The sequence below is a fragment of the Colias croceus genome, chromosome 2 (genome assembly GCF_905220415.1).
Source record: "Colias croceus chromosome 2, ilColCroc2.1".
Lineage (NCBI taxonomy): Eukaryota > Metazoa > Arthropoda > Insecta > Lepidoptera > Pieridae > Colias > Colias croceus.
Window position 1 is genome coordinate 448114 of NC_059538.1, and position 17175 is coordinate 465288.

Consider the following 17175-nt stretch of genomic DNA (forward strand, 5'->3'; position numbering starts at 1 on the left):
CTATTTATCGTACTCATAAAACCTTGTAGATAAATTTTAAATAAAAATAAACCGGAATCTACTTCTTATTCGGACTCGCGAAGGGTTGTTGACTGTTCACATATGTAGGTAACGCATGTCGGTATTATTGTGTTAAATATTTAAATTGTAAAGAAATACATTATGGCTTATCTATTTCAGGTGATGGCGGGACATAGTTGATCCTGCCTGCATGAACGTTCGAGAGCTTTTATTGAGCTGTAAGTTTCATTTTCTGTACATTTTTGTTAATTGCGCAGTATATTTCCAAATCGAGATTAAACCAGTTCATTTGAAATTGAGAATCAGTAACAAATGATACATCAGGCTCATTGAACAACGCATCGAAAGAAGCCTTAAAACTTGTCCAGGCTTTTTAACACAATTCGAATGTAGGCGACCTTGTTTTGGTAAATCGGGGTAAGCTGCCTTTAAAGCAGCTGCAAAAACGCAGGAGAAAAAACGACCATTAAGAGAACCTCTGATAAATACATAGGCAACGAAAAATAGGCATAAAATGAACGAATATTGGCCAAGGTCCTCAGAATTTTATTCACCCACACCGCTGTAGCGAGAAGCATTTTTAGATTCATTTCGTTTCTGTGTCGATGGAAGTTTCAGATGAAAAATATGACGGAGCTATTTGAAATTTTCCTTGATACATTGTCATTGTAACACCACGCCCGCATTTCCTGATTAGAGGGCATATGATATCCCCAGTTTCATTACATTTGTGCAACCGGACTCAATATCTAGCATTCTATTGAAATACCTCTATTTACCCAATTTCCGAATCGAGAAGACAAATTGCTATGCCTATTTACTGGACCAACTCTGACCTCACTGAACAATCGCTTACATCTTCCATTGACCAGCGAGGACGTGTTTACCGTCTCTATCTCCGCTGTTACCAACATCCGTGTATCAATGCTAGTTTGAACCGCATGTGACGTACCAACACAGCGCAGTGTATCCGACGAGCAAACAAAACAAATTCAGGGTTAGACACTTGATCGACAATCTATTGAAAACGTATTGGACGTCAAGGCGATCGGCTCCGAAACTAATGATCGATAAACGGATTAAAACAACTAGGAAGTACTGCCCGTCCCTACTCGGCCCTAGTGTGCACACACGCGCACGCACACACGCTAAGGAAAATGGCCGTGAGATAACTGACATCACAGCAAGGTCCCGAAGTACGGTCAGCAGAACAGAATGTGTGGAATATCACTTATTATATAATGTTATGTACAATGGTCGTGACCTTGTTATTCGTGTTCTGGAAATTTGGTGTCAATAAAAATAGATATTTAATTATATATTAGATTGATGGCAATATATTAGATATAGTTGAAAACTGATACTTATTATATAAATAATTTGCATATTTAACTGCAGTTTCAACTTACAATATAACTTCCTTTCAAAACACAATGAACAAGAAAATCTATTTTAAAAAATGTACAGCAATTACGAAGGTATTCAGTTTCCATTTACAGTTGTGTAAGGTCATGTTAATTAGATAGTTTTATTGTACACGTTTAGCATAACTATAACAAATGACGTTTGTGTTTGTTTACAATATAATAGGTCAGTATTAAGGTGATAACTGGTTAATTTATTATTACAGTAATTTTGTAGAGCCAACAAAAATATGTTTAAACATTCTTGAAGGTTCTTCGGATCAAAAACTATAATCTATCTTCTCTTAAGTATCCAATACTCATCGTAACTACAATTTTAACCTAACAAAAATCCTATAATATCAACTACATATGACAATGAAAATATCCTATCTTCGCTACTTTTCCAAAACTTTTTTTTTTTGCAAAAATCGCCCATTGCTTTTTTGCGAACGGTACACACGCGCACCACGCATGCTGCGTAACGCCAAGCAATGCGTCTGCGACGCTCGCCGGCCTTCGGGGGCAGACACTGTATAAATTTAACCAACCTGTAGGCCCTACAGTATTACATATCGAAAATATTTTAAGAGCATATGTGATTTTCTTAAAATATTCCGGCTGAATTTTCTGATTCTGTGTTATTTTAGTTGTGTAAAAAACAATACACGAGTTTTAATTTTAGCTTACTATCCGCCCACGGCTTTGCTCACACACACGTAATAGCCCTTTTTCCATATTACTTTAGTTTTAATATTGTGACTAAAAATAACATAAACTGAGCTTTCCTTAGATTTCATCGATCTATTAAAATTCATCCAAATCTGTCAAACGCGAGACCCCAGAGACACCAGAGACTTGCATATCTATACATATAATAAATCTGTAGAAGGGTCAATTCTGTACATTAAAAATATTGAAAAAATAACTAACTAGCAGGGGGTGTTGCTGGATCGATACCAAACCCAAATACGTGATTAAAAAAATTTTTGTCTGTCTGTCTGTCTGTCTGTATGTGAAGGCATCACGTGAAAACTAACGGTTCGATTTTGATGAAACTTGGTATAATTATACCTTATTATCCTGGGCGTAAAATAGGATACTTTTTATCCTGGAAAAATACGTAGAAAAAAATTAATCTTAATTTTTCAGTTTTATCCATAGACGTTGTTCTGTAGAACCGCGAACACACGTTGCGTATTATTATAGGCCTAGCCGTATTTGGGTCCAAATTCCAATAGATATTTATAAGATGTCATTGTCAGAGTCACTCAAAATTGAGAAATAAACCATCCACGCGAAGACCGACATTCGCGCGGACGGAGTCGCGGGTGGAAGCTAGTTCATAATAAATTACTGACAATTTGGCCACAAAAATATAGAACCATTTCTCAACTAATCGGGACCATACCATCTATTATTATCAATCGACGTACTTGTAAATCACATCAACATCCAGAGCCTAGGCTATAGCCTAATGGCGGCCACTATCTCCACGGGCTCGAGAAAACTGGCTTCAGACTGAATTAAGCGCATTTATTGTCCCTTTCTCTTTGTTTATCGAAAGCTCTAGACTTTCATCGCTTGTATTGTTTCACGTTCATAATAGTGACATTTTGATATATTTTTGGAGTAAAACTTCTTTAGGCGCTTTTAAAATTTCAAGGTCGCGTCATATACCGGCAATACCGGCACGTTTGGAGGAAGGCGACGATTTAAGTATCTTTGAATTTTACAGGAGAAGTTTCACTTCTGACACTTGTCCTCGGTATACACGTTTTTTTATGTTTGTACTCGTTTAGTTTATTTTTAATCAAACCTATTAGAATCTACGAATTCATGATATAACAAACAGAAACACAAAACATTTGTATAATAAAAAATATATTTTCGACGTAGTAAAATAAGGCTTACTACGCACTTATTGTAACATCGAATTTATTCGTCATAATATATGTAACGTCATCGTATTAAATACATGTATGAGCTAGCGCGCAAGAGCAACTTTTGTCTCCGCAACTATTTTGTCTCTCCCATCAACTCTATGGGCTAGTAAGTGCGCGCATGTAGCGACGCAACTCCCTCTAAGCAAATATAACATGAAATAATATATTCAGACTTACATTATATCCAAAAGCTTGATATTATGATCTCTTGCTCTATCACCAAAAACGATTTTTTTATGTAGAGCTTCTAAGCTTCATTTCATTCGGGTATATTACAATTAGAGCTGTAAATCGAAACTAGTTTTCAAAACAATAACTATGTTATTTGAATTGTAACGGTATTAAAAAACGTATTGTTCGAATAATTAATAGTTTTAAAGTTTTACTAGCTGTACCCTGCGGTTTTACACGCAGTGCTCCGCTCCTGTTGATCTTAGAAATTCCAAATTCCTGAGATTAGCCCGTTCAAACAAACAAACTCTTCAGCTTTATGATATTAGTATAGATATACTAAAATTAAAAAACGCCCACAACGAAGTCCGTATAAAAATAGCCAATTAAACACGAACAAAGAGAGTTTAAACGTTTTCGTGTACAAACATAAAATAACTCATTTCTATAACAATCGCGTATTTCCTAACACAGTATCATTGAATTATTATTCAAGGCAACACGTAAAGTGCACTTAAAAAACAAATTACAAACACAAAATTAAACAAAATGCTTAAATAGCCTGCAAGGCCGATTCGTATTACCGTTTAGTTCGTACATCTTATATTGTTAAACAATTTATAAACATTGTATTATATTATATGATGTTTATATTATCAATCCAGATAAAAAAAATATAAATTGCAAAAAACTTATTTACAATTATAAGTGGTTTATATATGATTCTGAAGCTACCTTCCTATCGAATTTCATCAAAAACCGTTCAGCTATTTAGGCGCGATAGAGTAACGCACACAAAAAATCTCGCATTCAATATTGCTATGTTACGACAGTAAAAAATATTCGATCTGATTCAATATAATATGACCATCCTTGTCTAACAATCGAAACTGCAAATGATTAATTAATAAGTGCGACAGAGACAACGCTCTATAAATCTATACCTACCTTTATCTACTAACCTAACATCTTTCCTAACCATTCTTTTGATAGATATGTACTTTTTTGTGTAATTCTATTTCCAGTTTCCTTTACTTTGGAGGATATTTATCTACTTTTACCAAAAAAAGGTGTCTTAGTAAAAAATTTGCAAGTAATTCTCACCTACCGCAAATTTCACTATTCAAAACTACAAATTAACACCCCATAATGTATAATAAATAAACATTTAGCTACAGGCATTGAAGGAAAACCGCCGGCAATCATATTTATTGCAAGCTTCCATGAATAGAAACTGCGCGTGCGCCGAGCTAGCAGTTGGCAAGGCTCTTCCTAGACCACTTTCCATGACTCAGTGTGGGTGCGATCGCACTTGACTATCTAGTATTTTTTTTCCTTTAGATAACAAGTATAAAAAAATCAAAATAGCGGGGACAAATAAGAAAATACAATTTTGATCGAACCTCTAAAAATTTCATTTTATACTCGATCTTTCGAGTTGAACAACAAAATCAAATCAATAATCATTGATCGATATTTTTTCCAATATTGTTGTAATCAAGATGAATGTCACGACACTTATTAATCGAATTTTCTTTTACGTTCTAAAGATATATAATTCCTAATTTATAGCACGCCATAAAAAATCACTTCGCAATAAAACGTAACCCATCATTAATTCATTAATCAAACAAAACATCCTAGAACAAGAAAAACGCCAGAATTTGCAGTCTATCTTATGTGTTACTTTGACATTACAAGCGGTCACTTCATTTTTTGCATCGACATACATAATAAACCTCCTCTCAAATACCAAGTCTATCTGCAAAACCAGCACCTAGCAGCTTCTCCACAGACCTACAGAACTACTAGACGACCTGTGCACATAAAATCTATTCCCCAGCAGGAAGCGTTATATAGGTTAGGTTTAACGACTTCCACAAAATCCATAAGGTCCGCTGCATCTATTTCGGCGCGAGCATATCTCGCCTTCCGCGTTGGAAACCAGCCAGCTAGTCACAAAGGATGCAGTACAAAGTTATGACACCGGCTACAAACCTTGTTTTAGTCATGTTTTTAATAGTGTAAAAATGTATATGGACCTATTAAAATTCGCTTCGCTTCCTTATTCCTAGACTCTAGAGAGAGAAGTTATGTCTAAATTTTACAACCAAAAAAAAAAAGAAACCGTTAAAACATGCAGTTTTCAAATTGCTCAATATTTCTATGAATAAAAATGTGTCCCTATTTCCCTTCACAATGTGTGAAAAAGGATCTTACGAAAGAAAAAGTTCAGAAATTTGCGCCTAAATATTGAGAAAATGCAAAAACTTAACGACTACTCAAACTTCTCGGGTTTGATAATTTGCGTGAAGACAAGATCGAGTCAGCTACACTAATAAAAGAAAACCTGAAAACATCATTTAAATTGACGCAACAATTTAGACGCAACACGTAACAAACAAAAATACTTTCGCATTTATTATCACAGCACGAATTTTCCATAGATCAGACTGCGTGCAAGCCGCTGCGTTTCTAAATCTTTTTATTCTCAGTTTTACGAGTTACTTTTACTCTTATTTACCTCCATTTGACAGTTCTTAAAGACAAGGCATGCCATTGTTATACTCCAAACTGATTTATTTACTTTATCTTACATTTACTCTCTCCTACACATAACTGTTATTTACCTAAACGAAACTGGCCTATTAGTTTAGGAATCCTACTAATATTATAAATGCGAAAGTTTTTTGAGGATGTGTGTGTGTTTGTTACTTTTTCACGCAAATACTACTGAACCGATTACAATGAAATTTAGCACACATATAGAAGGTAACTTGGATTAACACATAGGATAGGTTTTATCTCGGAAATCCCACGGGAATGGGAACTATGCGGGTTTTCGTTTGAAAACGCGGACGAAGCCGCGGCCGGAAATCTAGTAGTTAATAATTACCAAATTTATCAGGCACATTCTTTAGATATATTATTTTGAAAAAGATTTGGTATATTTTCTAGTTATGTTCTATACGTATCTGAACTTTAAAAGCTAAGGCAAATTGTCAATCAGCAGCACAGACAGCTCCAAAAGCTCGCCCTCCTGAAAATACTTCCTTATTTAAAAATTTAGGTATCTTACTATGAAAACCCTACCTTGACCCTCAACCGTTGATCCACACAGTCCTTCAAGGCGCCCAGAGGGCCGCGCGCTGTCTCCAATCGAGAGAGCACATTCACGTATCTCCTCTCTTTTTTTACCGGCATCACATCTGCAAATAAAGTAAATTTTAGTGTGGTTCAGTTAGTATTATATATTTTTTGCTATGATTGTTCGCATGTTTGATGATAAATCGAAACTTCAGAGTCAAAAGTAAACTATAAAGGCAATTATAATAAAATATATGGTAGGTAAGATTTTAACAATTACATATGTATTACAATATATTCTATACATGATCTTAAGCTTTATTTAAATGAAATAGAGGTAATATTGTTGAAGTTATTCAGTCCCATAGCAACAGTGTAATACCACAGAAAAAAGAAAATTCAATTTTTCATAGTATGTATAGTGTAAACATTTTTTAATAATTTTATTTCCCATACTTTAAAATCAATAAATCACTTGAATAGATAGTGAAGGTGCATAGGTCTAAAGTTTCTCTGACATTTGTCCTCCACCTGGGAGGTCCTATTATGTTATATTATTAGAAAACAAATTTAAATTCGCACATAATCCATATTGCTAACTTTCTCTAAGCCAGAGGTCTAAGGTCACGAATTTTGAATTCGATTCGGTGCTTTATAAATATGAAAAGAAGTATAAAATAAAAATTTCGAAAACGACGACCAATTTTAACAAAAAAAAACTTTAATCAAAATATATTTGAGGAAATTAATTATAATTAATACTTTGAGTACATAAAGTTCTTAAGATTGGAATTTTACACTAATTTTATAAAATTAATTAAAAAACGTCCGCAAAAAAATATTAACAATAAATCAATGTTCTGGTAATTCTCTTGTTTTTAATTAAATTCACGTACACATTGTAGCGACATTTTAATATATACCTCTACTATATAAAAATACTATGTATGTTTTTTTTCTAACAATTTGTTATACTATAATCGAGAATCACTAACCAAAGTCCAAACCACCCAATACTCTCAGAATAGAAAAATTACAAGCTTCAATTCATTACACATTGACGTAAATAACTTTCCATCAATTATATTTCCACAGGTGTTTATTGTTCGAGGGAGCAATGACTGAAATCGTACAGCAAACCTTTCATGACCTCTAAACAGTACACGTTATACATTACTAGTTTTGTTAACCACACGCCTCAAAATTGTGAACATAACCAGCGATGTATAGCGTCTTAATGAATAGTGTAATGTTTATACAATGCTGGCTTTAAACGTCAACGTTTTTATAACTGCTTTAGATAATTGCTAATAAACCACGTTGTTTTTGTACGAACGATGGATAATATAACTCGTATTTGACGAGAAAATTGCATATAATATGCAAGTAAATTACGATAAAACATATTACATTATTAAGTTATTAACAGCGCATTGTTTTGTTTTACTATTATTTACTTGATGTTTGATTTACTAAAAATAAAGACGTTTCACAAATATTTGTGATATTATGTTTTTTTTTTTATTCAAAAATAAAGAGAAAAGATATTATAGATAGAAACGCTCGCATTATACAAATATACGTGCATTTTAGTATCTAATTACATTATTCATAAGAAATAAAGTAATTTATACAATATGTAAAATGTAACTACAAATTGAAAATTTAAATTAAATACACAGGATTACAAATCTACCTACGATGAAAACCAAAGATGAAAACTATATAAAGACCTATCTACATCTACATTTTAAACTGAAAATGGGGCAAAAAATTCTGTTCCTTTTTAAATAATACAAGAAATTCATCCTACGCTACTTGATACTGTTCTACTCTTGTTCTACTACAATTAAAAATGCGTTTATACGGTTATTTTGCTCTTTCACGTAGTCAAAAGAAGAGAATAAATTTAGCGAATAAATTGATACATTTTGAACTGCAATCAAATTTCTTATTCTGGGCGAAAAAAGCCGCATGCAACAATAAAATCAATCAATATAACATTTCATGTTTCAATTTTCGAAACCAACATACCTACTTAGGTTTATTTTACTACCAGCTAGTTCTAAGTCGTAAAGTCAAACGTAATTAGAACATTTATTATTTCTCTCGGTATATCATGTGCGTACAAATGTTTGCCAAATATCCACGTTTGACCAGTCAAAGACCTCCGCGTGACCCCTTAATGCACATGTACACGTTAAAAATAATACAGGTACATCGGATATCTTACAAAAAATAAAATACCAAACGTCACAAACATACCTACATAGTACATACTTAGTCTTAGGAATTTAAATCATGTAAGAGACGAAATGCACTTGCGATTATTCCGTGTGGTTCTGCGCTAGAATTCACTTACCGGACAAATGATAAAAATCGGCACTAGACGGTAAAATTAACGACGTTTATTTGAAAAACAGGTTCGAACGTAATCCCAGCTAATTGTCGCGGAGCTACGTAACGATAAATCTATACAACTCTCGCGTAGGTAGGTACCAGGCGAGCACGAGTCGCATGCGGTTCGCGAATTACTTTCACTCGACTATCCCCGCGGGCGGTGACCGCGCGCGGGGTCGTCGGCCGGCGAGCGCGGGAAACGCCGCCATCATGCCATTCAGAAAAGCGCGCCATGTTTACACAGATGCGCGCCGAAACGCGTTCGTTGCATCACTTCCGCTTGCGTTCCGTTTTAACTTGTTACGCGTACGTAACACGTGCCGATACGATTTTTGATGACACCACTACCTACTTCTATACGTGTCGCCGCGACGATAGAGATTTTATGTTAACAGAATATATATACTGTGTTATGTAATCGATAGATCATATAATAAAAAAACTTAATAACTTTCTTATTTTAACGACAGCTTATCTATCGAAAGTGTGATATGCAGCTGTAAAATAATATATTATACATAAAAAGTAAAACGATTTGTTCTCAGCCTTAGATTTTCCTAAGCAATTCTGTAGGCATTTTCTATCTAGACCACATAGGTGTCAACGACCGATGCTCCGGGGTGCGAGCGTCCCAGTCCAATGAAAAGCGGTTATGCAACATCGCGAAAGTCTAGCGAAGCAATCTACGATGCAATTTATGTGGCTGCGATAGACGAAGCGCAGTAATGAAAGTTACATTGATGACTGAGAAATTTTTGTGAACACTTACGAGTTACGACAGCTGGGCGTAACAAACTTGCATTGGACGAACGTTCGTGAAATGGAACGCTTGGAAATTATATCAGAATATAATGCTTACTTGAATTATTATACTTAAAAATACATATTACTTTATATCGATAGAGTATGACTTAATTTTAATTCATAAAAACCATAATATGCGACATGACATTACGTTCCATTTCACAATCATAGAAAGTAGGAATTAACTGTCATCATAAACAACGTCAAATCATTACGTTCCGTGATTGAATTAAGATAAACATTATCTCACCAACGCAAAACGTAATTTTGCGAACTGTATCACGTCGCTAATTAAACAATGATTGTATCTAAGTACAAACCAGTTCAAATTAGGTTTGTATTGCACAAAGATTCCTTAGCTGTATCGTTGTACCAGCTGCATACAGCCAGTCACTTTCGCGCGCCATTTTTGTCAAATTGGCGGGAAAATAATACGAAATGACACGCGATCGCATGCGCGCCCTATATAGAAATCGACGATTAAAATATTTTACGATAAACGTAATAGCTAACAGTGAAAGCTATATTCTACCTATTGTTGGCAAAAACGTGAAACCGAGAACAGACCGGTTTTATGTTGGATTAAATTATTTATCTGGCAATTTTGTTATAGAATTAGATAAAATACCCTACCATCTACCTCTATCTTCTATATATTATGTAAATTAATAAATTTAACGATTTCCTGAAATTAAAAACCTTTATTCCTAAATATATTCATTTTAAAGGCAAAATTATTAAGACAATGTAAAAGCACTACATTAAAAAAATTCACGCTTAAATCAATCCAAAAATTAAAGACAAATACCTTCTCCAAATAACGTAAATCTGAAATCCTAAAACCACACATTGAAATCTCTTTTGGAAGTCACTAGAAAAAACAATAGAGGAGCAAGGTTGCGAGCAGCGGGTCACGGGCTATGCAAATGTTACAGTTGACACGTAGAGCAGGGTCGATTTATTCTTGGATAGGGATTATTTACTTGGCTCAATCTTCTATGAAGATGGCCTATTGTATTCCTTTGCAGTAAATAAGATTAGATTGCAAAATTATTTCAGTGCCAGATAGCCCATTTATCGGGGAAGGCTATATATCATTACGTTAAGACCAATAAGGACAGCGCAAAATGGTTAAAACCGGGGGGCACAGCTAGTTATATTCGAGAATGACATATTTATTTATGTTGCGTAATTCATTGAATTAAATATATACAAAATAATGCGACATAATATCAAGGTCAGCAGGTTTGTGGACGAATTCGCAAAACCAGGCTATTACATGAGGTTGCGGAAGAATTCTAACAAATACCCGCGGCCCCCTCATTAAAGCGGCTCGACGGAACACAGTGGGGTTTTAGTCGGTAAGAATCCGACATAACCCACGGCTCCTTCCCCGGGTGCCGTGGGTATCTTTGGAAGATTTCCCCACTATAAAAAAAAAAAAAAAAAAAAAAAAAAAAAAAAAAAGGCCATTACATGACGAATGTCACGACATGTATCATAAATTTACATGTCTCCAATATTGTTTGAAGTTTACCTCTACGCTAATTCCTGTTATAATTTATTATACTACGTATTTTGATAGGAAATTCAACACTTAACGGATTTAAAAAACGATTTGTTTTTATCTCAATGTTTCCAATAAAGAACATTGAATTGAGTAGTAATAATTTTTTTTGGGGTTAATTCAAATATTTATAATGCAACTTCTTATCCACGGAAGGTTTTCCGCTCTCAAAAGGAAAAGTCTCATTGCTACATCGCTCCTTTTTGTCGAAGAGTCATGTTACATAGTCTACCTCGATAAAAGAATTACTCCACGACTATAAAAATATTCTAAACAGATAATCAGTTTCGAGTTTAAAAACTCTTTAGCTTTGCCGGGACAAAAGATGCGAGAGAGAGAAGGGTTCGAATCCCGCCTGAAGATTGAATTTTAACTATTATTTTTTAAATTCCCAAAGCATTTGAATGCTATAAAGCTAAATATCAAATTCTTTAGCTTTATAATATCACATAGTATATATATATATAGTATAGAATATAGATATAAGCAGATCCACTACTCAGGTGGATCGAGTGTCACGTCCCGACTCCCGAGTTCTTAAATAAAAACTCAAGTGCGGGGTGAACGTACGTGAGTCACAACAAGGGCCTGTTAAAGGGTTGCCACTATGAAGAAGTAATTTTACAAGATTGCAAAAATTATGCCAAAATAAACATTAGAAGTGTTTGCTGCGAGAAACGATTACCTATAGGGGTGTCATTCAGAGAATTTTTATATTTAGTGTACGTATTGTATACCGTTCGACGCGGACGTATATTTTTTAGTGCATCAGCATAATACTATGTAAAGCTGCAATAAATTCGATTGGTGTTGAACCTGCTTTCAGTTTTTCTATAAACTACGTAATCAATTTACCGTTAAATTTAACTCATAGTATAAATTTATATAAATAAATAAATACAAACTTGGCACAGCCCTATTTTTCGCAACCCTACACTACACTGACCTATCCCGCGTGACCTCTGTCCACGTGGGAGTCGTAACGTACGGTATTCATAACTATGTAACTGTTTCAAATGATGCATAACAATAGAGTTTTTTCAAGACTTATATGGTCATACTAGCTGTGCTCCGATTTTGTTGGTCTTAGCGTGATGATATATAGCCTTCCTCGATAAATGGGCTATCTAAAACTGAAAGCATTTTTTGAATTGGATCCTTAGATTAGCGCGTTCAAACAAACAAACTCTTCAGCTTTATTGTATTATTATGGTCATTTCGCAATTTGCAAAACATAGTTTATACTCTTTATCACATCTTGTGTTTAATTTTACGCCAAAATATGGTGAGTTCAAAACATAGTTTAAACTTTCAACCCTTTATCACACATGGAGTTAATCCAAGGTGTAAACGCTTTTGTGATTAAATTTACAAGCAAATAATACATATATGTTTGTAGGGTTTGAAATAATGGCACCATTAAAAAATTCTCATATAAAATTTTTTCAAGTCTTGAATTTTTTCAAATAGTTATCTAAAAGTCAAGTTTTAAATTTAAAATGAAATACAAGCTAGTCATAAAATGTGGTATACAGTGACTCGTTTTTAAGACCTGTAGTCAGAGGGTTTGCTTTTTTTGTTGTAAAGATGTTGTACAAAATGGCAAGGAAGCAAAGCTTAAATAAACTTATTATCAGTAATCATGTCAAAAAATGTGTTAAGATTTGTAATACTCTTTACCATTGGCCACAGCTTTGCCCAAATGATGAAAAAATATGTGTCTGGTACGAATTTTCAACCATATTTATCCTCTTGGGGATTAATAAATAAAAATAAAAATGATATACAATATCTCGGTTAATAAATCAGGCCACGGAATCACAGACACAATAGAAAATCTATTGTGTTGTGGACCGATCGGGCCGCTCGGGGCTCAATGGGTTAAGTAGTTTAAGCTGTGTGTTGAGTTAGTCAGTTATTTTGGTGAGGTTTGATGAGGTATGTATTTTATGCTCCAACAAAGGGGACATAGATAGACTTTGATGGTACTCCACAAGCAAAGCCAGGGTGCACAGCTAGTTACATAACTACCTTTACGAAGCTGTGTTATGTATGTGTAATATATTTCATTGTTTTACTTCAAACAATAAGCATAAATATTAGACATTCAGAAAAATGTGTTGCTACTTACCGATGGCTACACGGTGAATGGTCTTTAAAAAGTATTTTCTTTTTGTTTACATTACAGAAATAACACAAATTTTTTTTATTAACCACTGCAAATCTATGTAAATTTGTTAAATAATAATTAAAGCAATGTTAGTGGTTTAATTCTTAAAATGAACAACATAACCTCAAAAATAATTGCTTACCTTTGTACTGCGCGAAACGCTGCTTATTCTTTTCTTCAAGTAACTGCTGTTCCTCTAATTTCTTTCTCTTTTTCTCTTCTTCCCTCTGTTTCACAAGTTCACCGTGACCAATAGGAGCAATATTAGGGTTTTTCATAGCAGCTTCGTACTGCTGTATATTTTCATATACCGGCGCATCCTCTACTGGAATCTTCGCTTCACTCGAATAAAGCACTTTCAACGGATCAAATTTAGAACATGTAGCTTCCAATTCCGATTCTGGAGATGATTCTTTAGACATATTTAAAGTTTTAAAACTAAATTTGTAAACAAATTCCAGCGCGAATCCAAAATAAAAACATATGAAATGTCATACAGTTGACATTGACATTTGGCAAACTCGTTCAGAAGTGCTTTTACGTTCCGTTATAGTTGTATTATCGAAAACATTTCATATCCTCAATATTCGTTTTTCTTTTAAAAATAAGTATTGTATAAATGTGCATTTTCTCCTTTACTTTTTGATAAATATTTTTTTAATTTTATAATCCATATTATGGATATAACACATTAATGTGTTATGTCATCGAATTGTTCTGTGTAAATTAATAACGAAATTAATTGTTTTAGATTCTAACAAAAGTTGTAAAAAACACACGTTGTAAACGATTCAGTAACAACTTGCAAACGGATCTCAAAAACTCTTAATAAAATAAAACAAGTTTGCTTACAATTTCCACATTGCGATCGTAATAATCTTGCAATAGAATACTGAAGGTTCTTCCTTACTCTTTAATAGCAATGATTAATAATTTTATATTAATAATATACTATTTTTTAGAATTTTTAATTTATTTTATATAATAAAAATGAGCTTCGACTACTCCCTAGTAGATGGCGCTGAATTTGGACAAGGCCAATAACTTATAATTTATGTAACAAAAACAAGTTATTTGTACAATAATTTATGAAGTTTATATTTATTGATTATGCAGTTCATCGAGATACAACTCATTGCCAATGTTGCGATAATGCGCAAGGTCTTCATAGCAATATGCAGTAGGAAGTAAACCATTCAAGGTTGGCGTCAGTTAAATAAATAATATGAAACTTATACAATATAAATCAATTTAATTTATCTCAAGTAAAAAATAATTAATTAATTATGTTATAAATTACTATAGGTACTTCTGTAAAATGGCTGTAATTTCATTACATAAAGTTATGTAACGCTGGTTGCGCATGCGTGGTGGTCGTTGTCATGACAACCGCATGATAATATGACCGACGAGTCAACGCTCTGTTCACGCCACCTCAGATTGTATCTAATTCACTTTCCACAAGCTCAAGTAATAAGCGAACGTTAATTAAATGGAAAGATGCTAATACGTAACAGAATTATTTGCTTTTCAATTTCAATTTTACCTACAATAGTCTATAATTAATAATAATATGACATGTTGCAATACATGAGACAACTTTTCTATTACATAAATACAGCACTGAAAATGGTCAGAAAATTAGGAAAAGTATTAGAAGACATTTTTAAAGCTTAAAGCAATGCTTAAAAATTATTTTAAACTTATATTTATTTTAACGACACATCTAAAGCTAATAAAAACGATATGCTTTTGTGCTGTAAGGCGAAGATACTAAGAATCATACATAATATACATATTATTATATTAGATGAATGAAAAACATTACGAACCGGTAACGTAAAAGAACATAACATACGTAATAAAGAAAGTGTCAAAAGTTCGGAAAATAAGAGTAGTTTTTACAAACGCATAGCTACAATTAAAGTGAGAGGCTAATGCATTGTTTATTTTTTGTATGACTTATTGTGTATTCTATATTTTTACTCGCCTAGATACTTCCGCGCATTGTCAGTCGCACATGGAGTGATAGTTAGGCATTTTCTTTCCACGAATAATTAAGACTGTTTATATGTAGTTGGAACGTCTTGGACTTTGTGATTATTCCCCCTATCTGAAGCCTAAGGCATTGAATGACGGCTCCGAATATATTCAAAAGAAAGAAAGAATACAAAAAACAACATTGAATACAAAAGTTCTCCATCTATTATTATTTTGTGAAATTGTATATTTTGCCATGAACATAAATTTTTCAAAGTTAAGTGTATAGTGGTGTATAGGTACTTTTACACTAATATTCACGATTTTTTAGTTATTAATTCGTTGTTGACATCTAGTGTTGACAACCCAAACGAATTCATATTAATATGAGTATGAAAAACGAATAGTTTCAAGATAGGAGATGTAATTAATATGCATTTGTATGATTACTTACCGCCTGTACTGTAACGTACTAGAATAAAAGAACTGTCATTAGAATACTTACATCATCACAAGACCCTGGTTTAATTAATTATTTTCTCTAAAATAAACTTGAAGTGTGATTTTCTTAATTATATATTTTATTGAAAATTAAATAAAACATACAATAATTAATAGAATATTTTTTTGTTTCCAGAGCGGCGTGTGCGCACAAAGGCGGGCTGTGGCGCGCCGCATCTATGCCGCATCGACGCAGGTTCGATATACACCGGGACGTCGCCAGGTGAACTCACTGCCTTTTATTGTACCTAAAATGTATCATAACACTTTATATAACAGAGCCATCTACTGTTGAATGGATGTAACTTTTTTGTTTGCTGATTTTGCCTTGAAAATACGCTTTGATTTAATGTTATTGTTATAATTAATGTTTTATTAGTATAAGTGAAATATAATAAGTTCTAGTTTATTTTATTATCTTTTAATATAATTTACATTCAATAAATTTAAATATTATGTGAAATAATATGTGTTATTCCTAGTTTTGTTTATTTTTGATTTGAATTAATACTTTGGCACGAATTCCTCTATACACTGGGTCATGTTGAAATGCGTGAGAGCCTACTCTTATAATTTTCCCAGGTCGCTGTTGAAGAGGAGTGGTTTGAGGGGCGTGAGGTAACCTGGCCGGAAGAATCATCACCGACATGTGTTCCCCCCAACCGAGTACCTAAGCTAAATTTTACAACGAATAATGTACGGTCCGTCCAACATACTGCCAAACATTTCCAACGAATTTATAAGTGATTGTACATTTTTAGTTAATAATTAATAGTGCGTAGAACGTGATAGTGTGGTGTTTAGTGACAGCGCCATCTGGCGTTTCTTGTGTGTGACAACGTGGCGGGGACGCATGCGCCGTCGGGGCCGGCGCTGGCGATGCCATTTATTGAAGACGAGTGGTGGTCAGCGGAGAATGAGGGCAGAATGGTCGACCTGTCTAATTGCCTTCAGGTGAATATTATAATTATCGTTTTGACCATTTCGTACAGTGACATCTGTTATCATAATATAGAGTAAACATAATATTTTGTTCGATAAGTTTTCATTAAAAGCTATGATACAAATATTTGTTTCAATTGATCACAAGGGATCTTATATCTTAATGTTTGATCTCGTTTGTAA

General features: G+C 33.6%; 2 protein-coding genes across 6 annotated transcripts in view; one reads left to right on the forward strand and one right to left on the reverse strand.

The window, feature by feature from the left end:
* LOC123700781 (U7 snRNA-associated Sm-like protein LSm11) overlaps nt 1–14043 on the reverse strand; it is a 31725-nt gene extending 17682 nt beyond the window's left edge. The window contains exons 1-2 of the mRNA XM_045648112.1: nt 13712–14043; nt 6635–6750 (exon numbers count right to left, since the gene is read on the reverse strand). Of these exons, the coding sequence (XP_045504068.1) occupies nt 6635–6750; nt 13712–13991 (396 nt within the window). The 5' untranslated portion in view covers nt 13992–14043. The remainder of the gene's footprint in view (nt 1–6634; nt 6751–13711) is intronic.
* The window catches only part of LOC123700744 (ecdysone-induced protein 74EF), a 163860-nt gene that overhangs the window by 46885 nt on the left and 99800 nt on the right, over nt 1–17175 (forward strand). For 3 of the 5 annotated variants that reach the window (XM_045648065.1, XM_045648088.1, XM_045648095.1), the window contains exons 3-5: nt 181–239; nt 16187–16273; nt 16633–17004. In XM_045648065.1, the coding sequence (XP_045504021.1) occupies nt 16930–17004 (75 nt within the window). In that variant the 5' untranslated portion in view covers nt 181–239; nt 16187–16273; nt 16633–16929. Of the gene's footprint in view, nt 1–52; nt 109–180; nt 240–16186; nt 16274–16632; nt 17005–17175 lie in introns of those variants that run through there. The other 2 variants (XM_045648072.1, XM_045648079.1) reach the window with 2 other exon arrangements.